Source organism: Artemia sp. Qi Xiang Cuo, chromosome 16, assembly GCF_049724085.1.
Source record: "Artemia sp. Qi Xiang Cuo chromosome 16, ASM4972408v1, whole genome shotgun sequence".
NCBI classification, from domain to species: Eukaryota; Metazoa; Arthropoda; class Branchiopoda; order Anostraca; family Artemiidae; genus Artemia; species Artemia sp. Qi Xiang Cuo.
The window spans coordinates 41728056-41750997 of record NC_142809.1 but is presented as its reverse complement, the minus strand read 5'-3'; the positions used below and the strand labels follow the sequence as shown (position 1 = coordinate 41750997).

The window sequence follows — 22942 nt, the reverse complement described above, 5'->3', positions numbered from 1 at the left end:
ACCGATGGTATGCAACAATGAAATTCATTAATAAGCAAGGTTGGTATAAACGACCAATAATGCCATATTCTAGCACTGGAGTTAGTCTAAATTTTGTCCAGAGCGAAATTGCTACAGTCTGTGATTTTATGAATATTAAAGTTGTATTTTTGAAGGGAGATGTTACCACTGATAATTAACTGTTGAAGAAGTGTAAGGAGGATATCCGTCTAATGAATTTGGAAGACTTCGAATGTCCTAAATATCTAAATAAAATAAAAAATCCAGCGAATGAATCCAGATTTTTTTCACGATGGATGATGAATAACGAAATAGATATTATTGGAAAGGTATCCATTAGGAATTCAAGAAATAATATAATTAGTTTAGATCCTAGTCGATGGATGGAATATTAGTGATGTGGAAACATTCGATTGTTTTTTTTTCCATATTCAATGATATTAACATATAATGTTCTATGTGACGTCGTTACATTAAAAATATTTCTATACATTATGATATTATGATTATTTAATTTTAGAGCTTTTTTTTCATGTTAATGGAACATTATTTTTTCTTCGTTAGTAACATTAATATATATTTTTTTCGGTCTCTAGCTTTATACCATATGTCAGTTATTAGATTGCAGTATTCTGTGGACAGTGACATTTCCGGATCAATACTAGTTCATATTTTATGAATCATGAAGACACAGGACACTTAAAATCTAAGAAATGACCTAAAACAAAGATTAAGAGGAAAAAAAGATTTGTTGTAAATATAAAATGAAAATTTGTCCCTTCTTCTATAATGTTCTTACTTCTGTCCTGAATTTTCCCATTTTTTTCGGTTTCATAGAAGTAAAACAAAATTTTCTTAAAATTCTAAATTTTTCCATAGTAGAGAAAAAAAAGATTTTTTAATTTTTCCACGGAAGTGGAAAAATCTCAACTTCCATTCTGAATCTTGATCTAAAACAAAGATTAACAGAAAAAAAAAGCAGGAAAAAAAAGATTTATTGTGAATATAAAATGAAAATTTGTCCCTTCTTCTATAATTTTCTTACTTCTGTTCTGAATTTTCCCTTTTTTTTTGTTTCATAGAAGCAAAACAAAATTTTCTTTAATTCTAAATTTTCACATAGTAGAGAAAAAAAGGTTCTTTCCAATTCTTAATTTTTACACGTAAGAGGAAAAATCTCAACTTCTAGTTTGAATTTTACTGTAGATTATATTTTATCTACACGTCGAAACTGCTACCTATATAAAAAAAATTGTAAATATAAAATGAAAATTTGACCATTCTTCCATAATTTTCTTACTTCTGTTCGGAATTTCTCCCCTTTTTTTGGTTTTGTAGAAGTAAAACAAAATGTTCTTAAATTCAAAATTATTCCATAGTAGAAAAAAAGAGTTCTCTCTCCAATTCTTAATTTTTCCACAGAAGAGAAAAAATCTCAACTTCTGTTCTGAATCGTTGCGCAGGCTATATTTTATCTACACGTCGAAACTGTTACCTTTGTAAAAACAATATAGTAATAGACAATGAAATTGCATACAAAATAAAAATTTTGTAATCTTTCAATGTCATATTCTCTTTGATTTTAACTGCAAATACGTCTCACAACTGCTGTCATCTATTCTATTATGTTATAGATGGCAATATAACTGACTGTTCTGTCATCTATTCTGATTCATTTATAGATGGCAGCACAGATGATTTTTTTTAGCTAGGTGACACTACGTTACCGGATGTTATTTTAGGTTCATTTGGGTTCAGTAAGAGTGCGCGCGCCCTCTTACTGAACCCAAATGAACCTAAAATAACATCTGTTAGCATAGTGTCACCTAGCTAGAAAAATCATCTTTGCTGCCATCTATAAATGAATCAGAATAGATGGCAGAACAGTCAGTTATGTCACCATCTATAACTATAATAGAATAGATGGCAGCAGTTGTGAGATGTACATTGAAAGATTTTATTTTGTCTGCAATTTCATTGACTATTACTATGTTGTTTTTTCAAAGCTAACAGTTTTGACCTGCAGATAAAATATTACCTACGCAACAATTCAGAACAGAAGTTGAAATTTCCTCTCTTTTGCGAAAAAATTTAGAATTGGAGAGAGAACCCTTTTTTTCTACTATGGAAAAATTTATAATTTAAGGACATTTTGTTTCACTTCTACGAAACCAAAAAAAGGGGAGAAATTCCGAACAGAAGTAAGAAAATTATGGAAGAATGGGCAAATTTTCATTTTATATTTACAATTGTTTTTTTTACATAGGTAGCAGTTTCGACGTGTAGATAAAATATAATCTACAGTAAAATTCAAAATAGAAGTTAAGGTTTTTCCTCTTACGTGGAAAAATTAAGAATTGGAAAGAACCTTTTTTTTCTTTACTATGGGAAAATTAAGAATTTAAGAAAATTTTGTTTTACTTCTGTGAAACAAAAAAAAATGGGAAAATTCAGAACAGAAGTAAGAAAATTATGGAAGAAGGGACAAATTTTCATTTTATATTCACAATAAATCTTTTTTTTCCTGCTTTTTTTCCTTTTAATCTTTGTTTCAGATCAAGATTCAGAATAGAAGTTGAGATTTTTCCACTTCCGTGGAAAAATTAATAAAACTTTTTTTATCTACTATGGAAAAATTTAGAATTTTAAGAAAATTTTGTTTTACTTCTACGAAACCAAAAAAAAAATGGGAAAATTCAGAACAGAAGTAAGAAAATTATGGAAGAAGGGACAAATTTTCATTTTATATTTACAACAAATCTTTTTTTCCTCTTAATCTTTGTTTTAGATCATTTCTTAGATTTTAAGTGTCCTGTGTCTTCATGATTCATAAAATATGAACTAGTATTGATCCGGAAATGTCACTGTCTAAAGAATACTGAATTCTAATACCTGACATATGGTATAAAGCTAAAGAGCGAAAAAAATATATATTAAAGTTGCTAACTAATAAAAAACAATGTTCCATTAACATAAAAAAAGCTCTTGAAATTAAAGAATCAGAATATCATAATGTAGAGAAATATTTTTAATGTAACGACGTCACATAGAACATTATATGTTAATATCATTGAATATGGAAAAAAAATCAATCGAATGTTTCCACATCACTAATATTCTGTCCATCGACTAGAATCTAAACTAATTATATTCTTTCTGGAGTTCTTAATGGATAACTTTCCATTAATATCTATTTTGTTATTCATCATCCATTGCGAAAAAATCTGACTTCGTTCGCAGGATTATGTATTTTATTAGGATACTTAGGACATTCGAAGTCTTCCAAATTTATAAGACAGATATCCTCCTTACACTTCTTCAACAGTAACTTATCAGTGGTAACATCTCCCTTCAAAAATACAATTTTAATATTCATAAAATCACAGACTGTAGCAATTTCGCTCTGGACAAAATTTAAACTAACTCCAGTGCTAGAATATGGCATTATCGGTCGTTTATACCAACCTTGCTTGTTAATGAATTTCATTGTTGCTTACCATCGGTTACTTGAGTACTTATGTAAATTATAGTTTAAATTTCAGTGGCGAATATCTACTTCCTCAAATTTTTCATTCATCACTAAGAGAGCACATTCAAATATTAATCCGCAATCAACTTTGGCTATATTGACAAATTCGCTGTCAATAATTCCGAACATCATTCACTGATATTTTTCTGGGAACTAAAAAAAAATCAATACTTTAGGGATTGACCTTGATTAGTGAAGGGGGTACTCACTCTTTGAAAAGGTGTTTTTTTTCGATTCATTAAGTTTAAACTAACTATTGTGCTACTGATTACAAAGACACTAACACTGAAAAATTCTTTTCATGTTTAACTACAACAACACAAAAAATCACAGTTTGCATCCTCATATCATTTTCATTTCTTATTCCAAAAATATAAAAATAGTTAAATAAAATTCAAATTGAGAGGATTTTCTAGAGAGTATTTGTTACAGGGAAAGTATAAACATTGATTACAAAAATATATTGTAAGTCCTTTGGATTGAATTTTTATTCATAAATAACGAAGAGATTTAAAATATTAAATAAATAAAAACTAAAATTAGTTAATCGCGTTAAAACAAGTCGCGATAACAAAAATTCATTTCATGAAAGAATTCTTTTTCTCTGTCTTTCAAATGAATAATCATATTTTCTAAAGCGTTCATCAAACTGGTTTTCTCTCTGACTTCTTGTTCAAGACGTTCTGAACCTGTTTCTAATATCCTGGTTTTTATTTGGAGATATGCTACAAAAGATTCGAGGCAGGAAATTTCTTCTTCGTCTTTTACAGCAGATTCTTGTTTCTCTTTTAAAATTTGATTTTATTCCATATTCAACTTAGGAATTTTCACGTTTAAAGACTTTTTTGAGTTTAAAAAGCAAGATATATATAATAAGGCTTGTGCGAAGTGAGAATTTCAATAAATATTTATTGAGTCAACTCTTTCGTTTTTCCTTACAAGTGTACTATTTTCAATTTTAAACTAAGTAATTTCTTTTTTCAATAGATAATTTTCAGATAGAGCAGTTACAAGTAGCGTTTCAAATCTGATGGAAGAAATTTGAGTTTCTTCAAGAGTTTTTCTTTTGGTGATTTTTAAAATTTGTTTAAAGTTATCACATTCCTCTTTTAATTTAATTACTTCACAACATTTGAGTTGAAAGTTCGTTTTAAGATTTTCTCTGGCTGCTTTTAGGTCTTCCAGTAGGTTATCATTGTCTTGTTAATTTATTTTCTTTGAAGAAGTTTGACTCTGAAAAAGTAGAAGAGAGTTTGCAATACTGAAAAGAAACTTCAGATTGGTTATGGACACAACCTTTTTTTACAACAGACTAAAAACAGAGGTGGAATCGTATTTCATGGATCTTTTTCAGATTGTTATCTGTTAAAACCACTCACGCTCGCAGTACCAAAATAGGCTAAAATCAGTATATTACTATGGACCTGAAGGTAATATTTTACAGAACAAGGAAAAAATCTAATTGTTACAAGCTATTGAACACAATTAATATCCTAAGGGTTTGGTTCTATTTAAATGGATAAAATTGAAAAAGTAAAATTCCTTTTTTTTCATAATAAATAAAATTTGAATACTGTAATTTTTATTTTCAGAAAATTATGGAAGAAGAGATAAATTTTCATTTTATATTTACAACAAATCTTTTTTTTCCTCTTAATCTTTGTTTTTAGATTATTTCTTAGATTTTAAGTGTCCTGTGTCTTCATGATTCATAAAATATGAACTAGTATTGATCTGGAAATATCACTGTCAAAGAATAGTGCAACCTAATAACTGGCATATCGTATAAAGCTAGAAAGCGAAAAAAAGTATATATTAATGTTACTAACGAAGAAAAAATAATGTTCCATTAACATGAAAAAAGCTCTTAAAATAAAATAATCATAATATCATAATGTATAGAAATATTTTTAATGTAACGACGTCACATAGAACATTGTATGTTGTTAATATCATTGAACATGGAAAAAAAATCAATCGAATGTTTCCAAATCACTAATATTCCATCCATCGACTAGAATCTAAATTAATTATATTCTTTCTGGAATTCCTAATGGATACCTTTCCATATCTTCCCATTCCATGTGGGGACAACCTGTTTTTCGGTTTCTTCCCGTTATTTCTCAACAATTTGTTTTGCAGAATTGCTCAAAATACATTTTGGATGTCTGGTAATACATTATTTATGCATAAAATAGGGTATATACAGTTACTTAAAAAAAACCTTCAGTGCCGTAGACGGTTCTTCCGTATTATCCAGTACACACTCGAGAAATTTGCTAAATTTAAGATCTAAGAAAGCCAGTTTCATAGTCACAAAGACAAATGACGGGCCACAGAATGGATTGGTAATCTGACATTCTTCGTCTGAAGAACGTACCCTAGACATCTCAACCTTTCTCCCATTATAGTCTTAGAAATTGGAATTGAATCCTATTTTTTGTAAAACCTTCTATTTGGATATCTAAATAAACAAGCTTGACAAAGTAAAATTCTTTTTTATAATAAATAAAATTTAAATAGTGAATTTTTTTCAATCTTGATTCGCATATTTAATTAAAGCTTTGTTCGTTTTAAGATTAATTCATGTATGCTTCTCCTCCATCCCATTCTATTTAAACCCTCACCCTTTACCCCCTCCCATAAAGTTCCCCTTTCTCTTAAATATTTCCTTATGAATCTTCCCATTCCATCTGGGGTTCCCATTCCATCTGGGGTCAACCTTTTTTTCATTTTTCCCGGTATTTCTCAATAATTTGTTTTGGAGAATTGCTCAAATTACATTTTGGATGTCTGGTAATACATTATTTATGCATAAAATAGGGCATATCCAGTTACTTAAAAAAAAACCTTTAGTGCCGTAGATGGTACTTCCGTATTATCCAGTACACACTTGAAAAGTTTGCTAAATTTAAGATTTAAGAAAGCCAGTTTCATAGTCACAAAGACAATTGACGGGCGACAGAATGCATTGGTAATCTGACATTCTTCGTCTGAAGAACGTATCCTAACCATCCCAACCTTTCTCTCATTTTGATCTTAGAAAGTGGAATTGAATCCTATTTTTTGTAAAACCTTCTATTTGTATATCTAAATAAATAAGATTGACAAAGTCAAGTTCTGTTCATGTTTCCATCATGCTATTAAATACCGGCTCGGGCTGGATTAGCAACCTGGATTAGCCTAGAGTGTATTTCGTAAAAGGTTTGCTTTGCCAAATTGACCTCGTTTGAACATTTTATTCTGTCTATTGAAGGAAAAACATGGGACTAAGTCTAAATGAACTATGTTATAAAAAAGTGAAACTATATAAAAAAAATAAATCTTCGTTTAACGAGGAATATAAAAATTGATTTGCATCTCATTCAGGGATATTTTTTGGGATAACCCGCTAATAGGATAAGTAAGTATATGTAGATAGATAATGGAATTACTATAATTATATATTATTTTTATACGATGACCCCCCCCTCCCCCTACATCCCTCTCAATCAACAAATGGTTAGCGCCCCCAGAATTTGAGTAGCTATTTAACTTTCAGTAAATTAAATGTACATAATAGTACTAGTATGATCATGTTTTATTTTATATATAATCACAACTTTGCCTCCCTCTCAATCAATAAATGGTTACTGGTCTCCTATCCCTCTAAAAAAAGTGATAGTGAATCTAAATTTAATAATATTATGACTAGCTTAGGTAAAGAAAGTCGCTGGTGACTGGTAAACGTCTTTGAGCATCATATAGCCATTGTTAGGGTAGGCGGAAATTTGACTTTTTAGGTCATTGAAACTTGTAAATAGCAACATTCTAAATTACCATATTTAAAAAAAGGAAGGGGTTGGGATAATTTATCATGGGACATATTTTGTAATCCTAAAGTCTATACCTATTCATTATAATAACTAAATAATAATAACATAAAACAAATTTGTGATAAAAGTTATCTCTCCGACCATATTAATTAACATAGTTCAAAAAAAAATAAAGCATTACTCACCTCTTTTTCAGAACCGCAACATTTCATTTTCTCAGACATTTTATTCCCTTAATTCATTTAATCAAAAACGATTCAAAAGGAACTCTTTCTCACTTTATATAGAGTATTTTCCAAGGATTTGTAGTTTTTCCCCAAATCCTTTTGACAAATCAGTTAAGTAACTAGGTTTTCCCTTGTTGAGAAACTAATTTGGTTTTCCCAAAATTGTTCATTAAAACATGTTATGTAACTAGGGTTTTTCCCAAGGTCTCTGTTGACAAAAACATTTCTGGGGTTTCCCCAGTGACCTTGACCTCAGGGCTCAGGGACTTCGGACTCCCTAGCAAACGTGTATAGCGCCAGGCATTTTCCAAGGGCACATACTACTATTTGATGAGAAAATATTTGTCATAAAATTGGTTTTCAGTAAAGCGCCGATGACGCAGTAGGTTTTAGACTTTTTCAGTGAGAGAAGGAAGTCATACCAAAACTGTTGCTTGTGGTGATTTTTGTTCGTTTCAAGCTTGATTTGCATATTCAATTTAAGTTTCGCAAAGATTTATTTTACTAAGTTTTAAGATTTATTTATTAATTTACATTAATATATATTGTATGTTTGTTTGCATTGATTGTTTATTTAATTTCTGTTCGTTTTAAGTTTCATTTATACTTCAATAGGAAAATATGTTTTTTCGTTTTAAGCTTGATATTTATATTCAATCTAAGCATTACTCGCTTTAAGATCTATTTATTCATTTATATTATTACTTGTTGTGTGTTTTTGCTATGATTGTTTATTTAATTACTGTTCCTTTTGGGTTTAATTTATTCTTTAATAGTAGTTTCTGGTCGTTTTTAGTTTTAATTTTAAAACGTATTTGTATCTGCTGAGCTTAAGTTTAAAATGGCCGCTAATTTTCTTTTAAAAACTTATTTTTCGGAAAGATTTTTTTTTAATTAATTAAAAAAATGCACAAGAACTCTGAATTTCTTATTGAATGAGCATCTTCCAAAGTTTTCACTACCAAGGGGGCTGAGGAGGAGGCAGCTGCGCTCCTTGGAGTAAATTCTGCTGGTTTTATGATTTATTGTTAGTATTTTCTCTAGAATAAAGGTGTAGACTAAATATATTCTCGGTAATCAAAAGGGATTAATTATCAATATCTACCTCCTCTCCTTGTTAGAACTAATTCTATATTTTTTAAGGCTAAAAAAGGGTTAGAATGGCTTTGGTATTAAAATGCACTCTTTTGCCCTCCCTGCCTACAAAACGATCAACCACCCCTCCTTCACAATAGCTGATGCATACTACAAATCATTTCATATATTTTTCTGAATATATGAAGCAAATTACTTACTTAAACGAAGCGGTAAAATAAGCGTCAGTAATGTTTCAGCAATACGAAGGGAGATATCAATCGGCAGCATACTTATCCAAGCTTAATCTAAATGAAGAGAGATGAGAGATTAACTCCTATCCCTAACCCCACTCCTCCTCCCTACCCTGACGGCTCACAGAGATTTAGACAACTAGGGAGATGAAATGTACTCTTTTAGAAAACTGGCGCCCCCTGCCTACACAATGACCCAACGTCCTTCCTTCATAATAGCTAATAAACAATTATACACTTTTTTCGGTCTTTTATTTGCCTTATTTTGCCTATGGAAGCTCAATTCTATTTTTTGTGAGGATTATCCAGGGAGAATTGTCAGGGTGGATTTTCTGGGAAGAATTTCTAACGAGGGGAATTTCCTGGGAGGAATATCCCAAGGGGAATAAGCTGGAACCCCCGAAACTGAATAAATCACTTTCAAAGCTGTATACTATGGGTACCACCATTTTAGAGGGGGCACTAGAGGAAGATCTAGATTTCCCCTTCCTTAAATTCGGAAAATACCAATTTTTAGCATTTTCAATGAAAATTACCTTTTCTAGTTTTTTATTGAAAAAGAAACTGAAAATTTTGCACCTTCCTTTTCCTGAAGATTAAAAAAAAATACTTTCTGCTCTTCTATTTTTTCATGAATCAACGCCATTTTCTGTTATTAATAAGAAAAAGTAAGCGCCTGCCTACTTTTCTACTGAAATGTTGGTGGTGGGAGGTTGTTTTCTTGAAGGATCCAAGGACCTAGTATGCAACTCCAGGAGGAGTGCTTTAGGGGGTGTTAGCACATTCATATATTATACAGGCCTGGTCATTTGAAAAATTATCAGAAATAGAATTAAAATCAAGTTTTCCAAATGAAACTAAAGAGCCATATAAAACTTTAAAACGAACAGAAAACATTATTGATATGAGGGAGTGGTATTTGTAGGATAAACCCTTACCGCTCAAGTTGTTCATTCATTGACGCATTATAAAACCGTTTTCTCGTTAGTTCCTTTCAGCTTATCGTGAGACAAGACAAAGAGAAGTGACAGAATAGATGAAAAATATATAATTTGGGCTATATAAGTATTAGGTGGTGGTAAAGTATTAGGACAATGTGAAGTTAGAAAACAATTCGTACTACATAATATGCAGAATAATTTTACCTATATAATTTTGCAAATAATGGCAACTATAGTTCGCCCTCTTCTGAAGTCCTTGTTTGTTTTGCTGATGACAGCACACTTGGCACTTCGAGAAACTGCGAATCAGAGCTTCGATTAAATTTGGAAAATTTGTTTGGGAGGGCAATTTTGTGGCTTGATGCTAATTATCCTACCCTAAATTCTTTTAAGTCCAGTTTTCTGATTTTTTCGCGTGTTTCTCAGGTTTATCCCCAGCTATCAGAAATTCGCCAGCCAAATGGGATAATTCATAGATCTGAAGATCGATATGTTCGTTTTTTGGGCATTCTTGTTTATGAAAACCTGTCTTTCAAATGTCACATTGATTTGACTAAAATGAAGACATGCGGGAGTCTCGGTATTTTAAGGAAACTTAAACATACTTTTCCTGGATCAATTTTGAAAATCCTTTTTCAGTGCTTGATTCAATCTTACGTTTCTTACTGTCCAATAGTGTGGATGTCAACCTTTCCTTCACTGTTAAAACCGCTTTCTAAGGTTTACAATAAAGCTAGACACCTCATTCAGGAAACTAATCGTTCATTAGTTATCCCATTGCATGATCTTGAGTCACTCTACATTCTTTCATGCGCATGCTTTACTTTTTCTCAGCTTCATGGTGACCTCCCCCGGCCCCAAAGTGTTCCACTATCTTTTACCTCTGATCATAATAATTATAATCTTCGGAATATGATAAATCATGTTCAAGTCCCATTTACTCCTTGCATAAGGTCAGATTTTAATCCTTTAATGGCGGGTCATATTGTTTGGAATAAGTTGCCTGAATCGGCTCGAATGTGCCACTCATTTGGTTCGTTTAAAAAATTGTTAAAAATTCTTTGGCTTCGTAGAAGTTTTTTTATCTGTTTTTTTTATTATTATATCTTTTTTTGATTATTATTGTTTTTAGTCTATTTAATCTACTTGATTAATTTAGTTTATTTATTCTATTTTTCTTATAGTTTTATTTTATCTATATTTTCTTTTCTTCTCCTTTTGCTCTTATGTCTGTGAGTAAGTGATCATTTTAAATTTTGTTTTATTTTTCATCTCTGAGTAAGTAACTCATTTGTCTTCCCCCTTCTTTACAGGCCAACGAGCCTTTGGGGGAATAATAAAATGTGTCATTGTATGTGTATTTAAAGAAGAATAAATCTTATCTTATCTAACACATCAGTCTTGCAGACCCACTATACTTTACCCCCCCCCCCCCTAAAGTGCAAATATATAACCCAAATTTGTTTCTAAAGTATTATATTTTTATCTTACCTTTGTATATTTCATTAGGATTGAGCGTTAGAGAAAGATATTAGAAAAATATTAGGTAGAGGGTATATCATACAAGCACCGAGGGAGGCTATAAGGTCTAAGGTCTTAAGGTTTGAGGGCTAAAGTTTTATATTGCTTTAAAAATAATTCTTGTTCCAGTTCGACGGTAAGTAGGAGGATACCCCCAGTTTCTTTAGCACGGAGAGAGCTATTAAAGTTAGGAGTCTTGCGAAATACCGTCTTCTTCCTCAGTCCCGATCCTGGGAAATAAATCATAAACTCAATAGTATCCCAAAGAAAAACAATAAAAGTAAATGATAGTACTTTGAACCCAATGGAAAACTCTTCATTTTGGATCTCTAAATTTTCTCTAAATTGGATCTCTAATGAAATATTTTGGCAATGTGTCCAAGGAGTCGTCAGATAGCTTAGCAAATTGCGAACTTTAACAAAGTTTTAATGTGAAACTAGGGGCTGCTTACTTGAAAGAACCTTTCCACTCTATAGCAGAAAAACGGCTTGAAGTAAGGAAAGCTTGGCAGAGCAGCTTCAGCCATTATTCTCTGATAAAGACTATAAAATTCCAGTTTGGCTCAGACACAGTTGGCTTTGGATTAAAAACAAACAAAAACTTTTTTTCAGCCTTTTTTTTCAAAACTTTTTTGTTTCAAACTTTTTTTTCAGACACGAGTTAAATGCAGCTTTCCAAAATTTGATATCATGTTCGTCCATTCAGCCAGAGATTCATACTTCATGTGACAGCCGTAAATGTGTTAGGTATTGGCCCTTTTTATTTCCTTACAATATATTGAAACTGGATGAGTAAGAGGAAGAATGAAATGCAATTTTATCAATGCAACGTTATGTATTTCTGACATTTTCATTCTTATTTTAAAGGATCCATGTATCTCAACTGGTGAGCCTGAAGGAACATATCCGGCATACGATGAAGGAAATAGACTCGACGTATGGATGAAACGACCGGACGGAACACCATCCGTCGGATTTGTGAGTAAGATTTGACTATGGGATGAGACTAATTTACTGCTGAATGGGTGAAGAAATGTTTTTATTTTCTTTGTTTAGTTTCATTTTAGGCAAACTGGATTTCATATATAGATTGGTTCCCAGTTTTACTGTACCTTATGCATCCCTAATATTAGTTATTAGAGCTATTCACAGTAAACTTAATGATTTAGTAGAAATGCTTTGGAAAAATTTTGCGCAGTTGATTATAAGTAAGTAAAATTATAAGAGTACATAACAAATAAGCAAAACGTTTAATTAAGAAAGCGTGTCAGATTATAAAGTACAGATATTTTTAGTTTCAGCTACACAATCAAGCGAGGTATATTCTGAATGGAGGGGGGAAGTATTACTCCACAATATTTCAATTCTTGTCTTTTTTCTTATATTTTCAGTGTTTTACACGTAATTTCGTCTGTGAAAATTTCTCAATATTTATCTCCTTGAAAATTAATTTGGTTGAAATAAATACTTACATATGCTACTGACTTATTTTATTTCAACCCTGTATGATCCTAACACTACTGCTGTAGCTACTACTACTAACAACTCACTGCGACACCAGACCACCTGAGGCCGACACAGCAACACAAGCTCTTCTCCTCTTCCGTCCCAATCTATTCAGACTCCCTCTTTACTTTTTTCAGGAACTACTAATACTAATTAAATCGTATATCTATCATTCTACCTTTGCCACACTTTCTAATTCTTTTGACCAGACATTAAACTGTATTTCTTCAAGTAAAGTAACTCTAATTATTTTTTACTTACTCCCTAGGTAGCAAATAAATAATAAATTTCGAACAAGCAATAATGAGTAAATAGTAAACATATGGCCAACCATCACCTTTTGAAATGATTTGACCTTGAGGCTCAATTTTGTGTTTTCTAGTTCCTAAGGATTTACAAATTAAGTCATACAAACTTAAATTATCATTTTTAGGTGTGGCCTGAAGATCCTACTTACTTCGTAGATTATTCGAGCCCTAACGCAAAGATTTACTGGGAAGAACAGATTGTGGATTTCAGAAACCTTTTGGAGTGGGACGCACTATGGATTGTAAGTATTTTTCTTCTAAGATGCTTCTTTTGGTTGTGTCAAAATTATAAAGCTTTCAGGGAAGCATCAGAATTTCATCACCGTTGAATAATGAAAAAAAAACCTAAACTAACAAATTAAAGTTTAGAGCATTTTTTATCCGTAAAACTCCAAACTGTAACAATCTGTTGAATCCAAAAGCATTTTCAACAAAACAGTGATCTGACATCTTTCGTAAAAACAGGAACGAATAAATTATAGAGAAAAAACAATGTAGAAGTAAGTTTGCAATAACAAGTTACTTTTATTTAAGATTAAATAGGAAGTTTAGAGTAAACGGGATTCGTTTAAACTTTATTAAAAGCTTTACTGATTACTATAAAAAAGGTAATGAATACGGCATTTAATATTGCAATTCCTACTGGCGGTGCTGGTCTCCGCTTCATGACTCTTCAGCAAGGAAGTATAATGAGGGGTTGATGGCCAGTCATCCTGTGCTTTTGGACACCCTTCCTGTTTACCTTCCCTAGATTTTTCCAGGTGCCCATTTGGAGCTGGGTTGATTCTGGCTGAGCTTGCAGAGTCATGATACTAACCCCCGTTAAAACCAAATAAGCAGAAACACCAGGACTCGAACCCCTGTCCTAACGGACAATGGGTATCAAGTCTAGCGCACTAACTATTCGGCTATGACGGCTTCGAAAAAAATACGCCTGGAGTAGTATATTTTATCAATTACAGACCCGCCAATCCTTGATAATGTTTAAAGAATTCCAGCAATGACTCAAAATTCAAATTATGGCTCTAATTGCCAGTAAAAATTTTGTCAAGCTGTCTTTAAAACCTACTGCCGTAATGAGATCAGAAAAAATCAAATAGAAGAAACAACACGATTAGACCCTGGTGTCGCGCCGACGAGGGAAGACCGCCAGCGGCAGGGGCCAAAAACAGCAGCGGTGGTGCGCCGCCGGCACTCCGCCGATAAGATGTCGGCGGCGCACCGCCAGCGCTATCGATGTTGACCGCAAACATTAATTTTTTCATCAATCTTTCTCAAATCACAGCTTAAATTTACAAATTTACCTTCTCTACTCATTGACAGGACACTTTCATAGGATACTCCCCCTAGTAGCTACTGGTAGTAACCAAACTATCATATTCTTTTAAAAGTCTCACATCTCCCTTCACACTCCCTTTTGTATTATTTTTAAAGCAGCCATATAATATTCTACAAGATCCGTCTCTGCTTTAAATTAAATATAAAAAAAAACACGTTTTTTTAACTGAAAGTAAGGAACGACGTTAAAACTTAAAACGAACGGAAATTATTCCGTATATGAACGGAGCTATCTCATCCTCAAGGCATCAATATTAACTATAAATTGTTTTTTTGGTTAACAAAAATAGATTATTGAGAAATCATAGCTTGTTCTTAAATAGCAAGGCGGTGTAGAATGCAAAGTTCCTTTCAGATAAATAATAATTTATGTTAGTTTTAATTTTTAACGTCGCTCCTTACTTTCAGCTAAAAAGACTTGTTTTTTTTATCTAATTTTTTAACGTTTTTGAATTAATGCAGGTTTTGATTTTGGCTCACCGTACATGAACAATTACAACCAAATTTTCATATTAATTTTACTTTTATTTGGTTAAATGGCTTTCTCGAAAGTTGTTTAAATTTTTTTACGAACGTTTTTATTAGTAATAAATATACGTAACTTACGAATTAACTTACGTAACAAACTTCTATATTCGTATATTTTTATAATTATATTAGGAGGTTTTCCCCCTAATCAATACCTTGCACTTTAATCTAAAGTTCGAATTTTGTTCCAATTCTTTAAACATGACCCCTTAATCACAAAGGCCGTTAATTAGAATAAATAGCTCTTATGAAAGTACTAAAAAAATTTTGGCATAAAGAGCGAGGTATTGACTAGCGGGTGAAACCAATCATATACACAATATTTTCTGTTCGTTTTAAGTTTTGATGTTGCTCCTTACTTTCAGTTGAAAAACTTGTTTTTTTTATATAATTTCTGATTTTTTTAAATAATGACGGGAAATCCGGCGCCCCCTTCATAGCAATGTCCCTTCCCCTATGAAAAATTCCTTCATGGAAAGATCCTCCGACATAAAACTTTTAATTTCCGTTCTAATGAGCCCTCTCACGATATTCTAGGACCAGTGGGTCGATACGATCACCCTTGAAAAAAAAAAAAAATAAAAATAAACACGCATCCATGATCTTTCTTATGGCAAAAAATACAAAATTCCACATTTTTGCAGATAGGAGCTTGAAACCTCTACAGTAGGGTACTCTGATACGCTGAATATGATGGTGTTATTTTCATTAAGGTTCTACAGCTTTTAGGGAGTCTTTCCCTCTTTTTCTAAAATCAGCTAAATTTTCTCAGGCGCATAACTTTTGATGGGTAAAACTAAACTTGACGAAACTTATATATTTTAAATCAGCATTAAAATCTGATTCTTTTGAGGTATCTCTTGGCATCCTGTTTTATAGAGTTTAGGTTACCATTGAGCCGGGTCGCTCCTTACTTACAGTTCGTTACCACGAACTGTTTGACTAAAAAAATAATTAACTTTTTGGCATCCCTGCTTTCAATAAAAATATTTCAAGATATTATCATTTAATGATAATACTTTCCTACCCCCCCCCCCCTATGGATACCACCTTGATAGGATACAGTCTCTGCTTTAAATTAAAAAAATAATTAACTTTTTGGCATCCCTGCTTAAAAAGATAAATAAATTTTAGATATTATCATTTAAATATAATACCTCTCTATCCCCCCCTCCTCTGGATACCACCTTGATAGAATACTTTCTCTACTTTAAATAAAAAAAATGACTTTTTGGCATCTATACTTTCAATAAAAAAAATCAAGGTAATATCACTTAATATAATAACTGCCTATGCCCCCACCTCCCTCTGGATACCATCTTGATAGGGTATCGTATCTGCTTTAAATTAAAAAAATAATTAACTTATTGGCATCCCTGCTTTAAAAAAATCGAGGTATTATCATTTAAATATGATGGATCCCTAGCCCTCCCCCCTCCCTCTGGATACCACCATGATACGATACCGTCTCTGCTTTAAGTAAAAAAAAAAACCCAACTCTTTGGCATCCCTGCTTTCAATAAAAAATATTATAGATATTATCATTTAAATGTAATACCTCCCTACCCTCCCCCCTCTGGATACCACCTTGATAGGATACCGTCTCAGCTTTACACTAAAAAATAATTTACTTAATAATTAACTAGGTCAGTATATGGTACAAACAAACACGCGAAATAACGTTAAACAGCTCAATCAAAGTTTTTCAGATATACCTCAAATTATTGGAAAACTGAGTCATAGATTCGCCGTGGCATTCAATAAGATCCAAAGAATCTAATTAAAAGGGAGCACAAATAAAAGCCAAATTAGGCCAGTAGCCTATGAGAAATTGCAAAATACGCAAGACAATGAACAAATCCCAATGGGGGCCCAGGGTCTATCAAAATATTTCAGTGGCTTCCCAAGGAATTTGATATCATTTTCTGCAGTCTCCACTTTAAATGAAAAAAAAAATATCTTTTAGCATCCCTGCTTTCAGTTAAAAAAAACAATGACGTATTATTATTTTAAAATGATAGACCCCTACCCCCTCCCCCCTATACGCAAAAATTTACAATTTTTGTATGAATCATATTTTTGGGGTAACTTCCGTTTCAATCTTTAATTCCCCAACCTTTTGCATAGCTTAGTCTATAGCTAAATTTTGTCTCAATAGAAAGGTTTTTTTGGAGGGGAGGGGGTAAAATTTTTTCAGAAAGAAGATTTTATTTTCTTTAATATATCAGGCGTTCAACAAGTGTGTATTAAATAATAAGAAAACTTTATCTAAAAACAGCAAAAAAAAAAAATTCTGCAAACTAACGATTAAGCTGTAGAAACAATCTGTCGACTATCAATTTCAAAATCCAACTGAAGTTGTATGGTAGTGAATGCGATCTATTCAACTTAAAAATAAAATTCTTGACTAAAATTGATGTAAGAAATAGCAATTGGGAAACTGCATCCGAAATGATTTAATCTTATTTCATAAAGACAATACTTTTTTTTGTCACCGACACTTTTTTTGTTCAACTGTGTATATTGCAATTGAATCTGTCTGGTTTTTATACAAAGTAACAAAAGAGACGAAAATTACGGAACAAGAGAGTAGTAAAGAATTATGGTATACAAAGTAATATTTGGCAGGAAAAATCACAGGGAAAATCGCTAGGGGTGTCACCGTGATTGGGTGATTTTCAGGGAACGAAATTTTTTTTTCGGGGTGACGCATAGATTATTGGTGAAATACCCAAAAATTTGGGAATAGTGCAAGCCCTGCTTGATTTCTAATCAGGAAAATCGAAATACTAAATCACACTAGAAAAAAAAAGTTCCGACTTTGCGGTTGACGCAATAAAGAATTGCTGCAAAATTAATTCAAAGTCAGCCGAACGCCGCCGCCTCTACAGGCGGCAGCGCACCTGGGGCACGCTGGTGGCGAAACCACACTTCGGCGGTAATTAACCGGACCGCTCGTTGGCGGCGTTCGGTCGATCCACCGGCGCGGCGCCGGTGTCTAAACATGATGATACACAAACTATTTATTAGCCTAGTCAAGAAAAGACAACTGGTTACTGGTCTCACTTCTCATTAGTGATTAAATAAAAAAAACAAGTTTTTTTTAACTCAAAGTAAGGAGCAACATTAACATTTAAAACGAGCAGAAATTATTCCGTATATAACAGGGGCTGTCCCCTCCTCAAAGCCTTGCTCTTTATACTAAATTTTTTATTCACTATTGACCGGGTCGCTCCTTACTATCAGTTCGCTACCACGAACTGTTTGATGAATTTATTTTCTGATTCAATAGCCGTATGGTTGAACACTATTAATTTAGGGAGAATATTTCTAGGAAGAGAAATATGTGGTGGTGCTAAAATAAGTATAAAGTGCCTTGTTTTATTGCTGAAAATCAAATAGTACTAGAAAAAACATAACATTATGCTCAACATTAACATTATTGACTTATCCTGCTCAACCTTATGCAACAACTCTACTAATACCCCAAACAACTCATCAAGCCACAAACTTAGTGCGACGTCTTGTCAAGTTTTTGATGATACAAACAGGAGCTTTCTCACATTTATGTCTGTTTTTATGGATTTTGTCAGTGAGAATGAAAAAACAGAAACTTTGTCACATTTATGTCTGTTTTCATGGATGGTTATGTGTGTTGTTCAATTTATTTATTTTTTTATGGATTTTGTGATTGAGAATGGAAAAAAAGGAACTTTGTCTCTTCCTTCTTGTTGTAGGTCAATACAGATGTTACGACTTTCCGGGCAACAGTAAATGACATTTCCTTCCTGTTGTTGTTCAATGCAAATGATATAAGTTTCTGGGGGATCGCGTGTTTCCAATATTTGTTGTTCAATGCAAATGTTGTGAGTTTTTGGGGAACACCTGTGCTATATGTCATTAATCAAATTGTTTCCAGGGACTGTCTGACAGATGACGTCAAGATAATTACTGTCTTTGATGCATTTCCAAAGAGAATTGTCTCCGCTACAAAGTTTAGATCACACATGACGGATGATGTCATGATTGATTGATTGACACGAAAGGGGAATTAATTTGTTGTTCTAAAGAGAATTGATTCATGAAAGGGAAATTAATTTGGAGTTCTAACAAGAGAATTGTTTCCGAGGCAAAGTTCTTAGCGATGAATTAGATTCATCTTAGCGATGAATTGTTTTAGCGCGGGAATCAGGTTTCCAAATAATTGAAATGCGCCAGCGCAGGGATGCTAAACAAAAGGAACATGTTGAATTACGCTTAGGGATTATTTAGGCGATACCGTTTTAGCCATTTTAGGGAATTATTTCGGCGAAACAGTTAGAGACAGTATAAAATATGATTTTTGAAGAGATTTTAGAAGAGAATTTAATGGTGAAACTCTGTGGTCGTTATAATACACAAGTTCCATTTGAACAGTGTTGTGAGGTCCTCTACCCCAACACCAAAGGGTTTCAATCCCCCTACCCCAACCCCGAAGGAAGTCCCCAGGCCCTCAAAGGTCCACCGGGCTCCCAAAGGGCCACCCGGCCCTCAAGGGTCCCCCAGACCCCCCGGGCACAAAAGGGCCCCTCCCCCCCCTTTGGCCCCCAAAGGGCCCCTCCTCCCCCTTTGGCCCCCAAAGGGCCCCTCTCCCTCCATCTCCTCCCCCTCCTCTCCCCCTCCCCTCCCCTCCTCCCCTCCCCTCCCCTCCTCCCCCTCCTCCCCCTCCTCCCTCCCCCTTCCTCCCCTCCCCCTCCCCCTCCCCCATTTTTTATATTTTTTTGCATTGAGACAAAGAACGACCCCCTCACCACGCCCCCCCCCCTAAAAGGGCCCCCGGCACCCAAAGGCCTGATTTTCAAAGTTCATTTTTGAATTTCTTTCGTTGAAATGCAAGGGTTGGAATATTTTAGTAGTGTTTGGTTGTGGTTTACCTTGTCACAGTTACATTTTCTTGATTTTTCAAAGTTCATTTTGAATTTCTTTCGTTGAAATGCAAGAGTTGGAATATTTCAGAAGTGTTTGGTTGTGATTTACCTTGTCACAGTTACATATTCTTTATTTTTCAAAGTTCATTTTTAATTTCTTTCGTTGAAATGCAAGAGTTGGAATATTTCATTAGTGTTTGGTTATGATTTACCTCGTCAGAGTTACATTTTCTTGATTTTTCAAAGTTCATTTTGAATTTCTGTCGTTGAAATGCAAGAGGTGGAATATTTCAGTAGTGTTTGGCTGTGGTTTTACGTTTCACATGTAAATTGTCCTTATTAGTAAATTTTCATTTGGATTTGCATTCCTTGAAATGCAAGAGGTGGAAGATTTCAGTAGTGTTTGGCTGTGGTTTACCATGTCAGAGGTAATTTTTCTTGATTTTTCAAAGTTCATTTTGAATAGCTTTCGTTGAAATTCAATAGTTGGACTATTTCAGTAGTGTTTGGTTGTGGATTACCTTGTCACAGTTACATTTTCTTGATTTTCAAAGTTCATTTTGAATTTCTTTCGTTGAAATGCAAGAGTTGGAATATTTCAGTAGTGTTTGGTTGTGGTTTACCTTGTCACAGTTACATTTTCTTGATTTTTCAAAGTTCATTTTGAATTTCTTTCGTTGAAATGCAAGAGTTGGAATATTTCAGTAGTGTTTGGTTGTGGTTTACCTTGTCACAGTTACATTTTCTTGATTTTTCAAAGTTCATTTTGAATTTCTTTCGTTGAAATGCAAGAGTTGAAGTATTTCAGTAGTGTTTGGTTGTGGTTTACATTGTCACAGTTAATTTTTATTGATTTTTCAAAGTTCATTTTTAATTTCTTTCGTTGAAATGCAAGAGTTGGAATATTTCAATAGTGTTTGATTGTGGTTTACCTTGTCACAGTTACATTTTCTTGATTTTTGTTTGGTTGTGGTTTACCTTGTAACAGTTACATTTTCTTGATTTTTCAAAGTTCATTTTGAATTTCTTTCGTTGAAATGCAAGAGTTGGAATATTTCAGAAGTGTTTGGTTGTGATTTAACTTGTCACAGTTACATGTTCTTGATTTTTAAAAGTTCATTTTGAATTTCTTTCGTTGAAATGCAGGGGTTGGAATATTTCAGTAGTGTGTGGGTGTGGTCTACCTTGTCACAGTTACATTTTCTTGATTTTTCAAAGTTCATTTTGAATTTCTTTCCTTGAAATGCAAGAGTTGAAATATTTCAGTAGTGTTTGGCTGTGGTTTACCTTGTCACAGTTACATTTTCTTGATTTTTCAAAGTTCATTTTGAATTGCTTTCGTTGAAATGCAAGAGTTGGAATATTTCAGCAGTGTTTGGTTGTGGTTTACCTTGTCACAGTTACATTTTCTTGATTTTCAAAGTTCATTTTGAATTTCTTTCGTTTAAATGCAAGAGTTGGAATATTTCAGTAGTGTTTGGTTGTGGTTTACCTTGTCACAGTTACATTTTCTTGATTTTTCAAAGTTCATTTTGAATTTCTTTCGTTGAAATGCAAGAGTTGGAATATTTCAGCAGTGTTTGGTTATGGTTTATAGTGTCACAGTTACATTTTCTTGATTTTTCAAAGTTCATTTTGAATTTCAATCGATTTAATGAACGAGTTGGATTATTTCATAATAGTGTGTTGGTGTTTTAAATTTTCAAAGTTACATATTATTGATTATTCAAAGATCATTTTTAATTTCTTTCGTTGAAATGCAAGAGTTGGAATATTTCAGTAGTGTTTGGTTGTGGTTTACCTTGTCACAGTTACATTTTCTTGATTTTTCAAAGTTCATTTTGAATTTCTTTCATTGAAATGCAAGATTTGGAATATTTCAGTGGTGTTTTGTTGGGGTTTACTTTGTCACAGTTACATTTTCTTGAATTTTCAAAGTTCATTTTGAATTTATTTCGTTGAGATCCAAGAGTTGGTATATTTCAGTAGTGTATGGTTGTGTTTTACCTTGTCACAGTTACATTTTCGCGATTTTTCAAAGTTCATTTTGAATTTCTTTCGTTGAAATGCAAGAGTTGAAATATTTCAGTAGTGTTTGGCTGGGGTTTACCATGTCACAGTTGTATTTTCTTGATTTTTCAAAGTTCATTTTGAATTTCTTTCGTTGAAATGCAAGAGTTGGAATATTTCAGTAGTGTTTGGTTGTGGCTTACCTTGTCACAGTTACATTTTCTTGATTTTTCAAAGCTCATTTTGAATTTCTTCCGTTGAAATGCAAGAGTTGGAATATTTCAGTAGTGTTTGGTTGTGATTTACCTTGTCACAGTTACATTTTTTTGATCTTTCAAATTTCATTTTGAATTTCTTTCATTGAAATGCAAGAGTTGGAATATTTCAGTAGTGTTTGGATGTGGTTTACCTTGTCACAGTTACATCTTCTTGATTTTTCAAAGTTCATTTTGAATTTCTTTCGTTGAAATGCAAGAGTTGGAATATTTCAGTAGTGTTTGGTTGTGGTTTACCTTGTCACAGTTACATTTTCTTGATTTTTCAAAGTTCATTCTGAATTTTTTTAGCTGAATATCAATTGTTTGATGAGTTCAGTTGGGTTTTTTTTAGTTGTTCTTTTTGTCTTTTACTTATTATATTTATTTAATTTATCTGTATTTTTATCAGTAGTTTTTTTTCAGTAGTTTGAATTTTTCTGTATTGGTTGGTTGTGGTTTACCTTGTCACAGTTACATTTTCTTGATTTTTGTTTGGTTGTGGTTTACCTTGTCACAGTTACATTTTCTTGATTTTTCAAAGTTCATTTTGAATTTCTTTCGTTGAAATGCAAGAGTTGGAATATTTCAGAAGTGTTTGGTTTTGATTTACCTCGTCACAGTTACATTTTCTTGATTTTTCAAAGTTCATTTTGAATTTCTTTCGTTGAAATGCAAGAGTTGGAATATTTCAGTAGTGTTTGGTTGTGGTTTACCTTGTCACAGTTAC

At 32.8% G+C, this 22942-nt stretch overlaps 1 protein-coding gene across 1 annotated transcript in view; it reads left to right on the top strand.

Moving 5' to 3' along the window:
• Window positions 1–22942, top strand: part of LOC148942917 (sucrase-isomaltase, intestinal-like) — a 104014-nt gene that overhangs the window by 20465 nt on the left and 60607 nt on the right. Inside the window, exons 3-4 of the mRNA XM_089102396.1 lie at window positions 12229–12339; window positions 13301–13417. Of these exons, the coding sequence (XP_088958522.1) occupies window positions 12229–12339; window positions 13301–13417 (228 nt within the window). The remainder of the gene's footprint in view (window positions 1–12228; window positions 12340–13300; window positions 13418–22942) is intronic.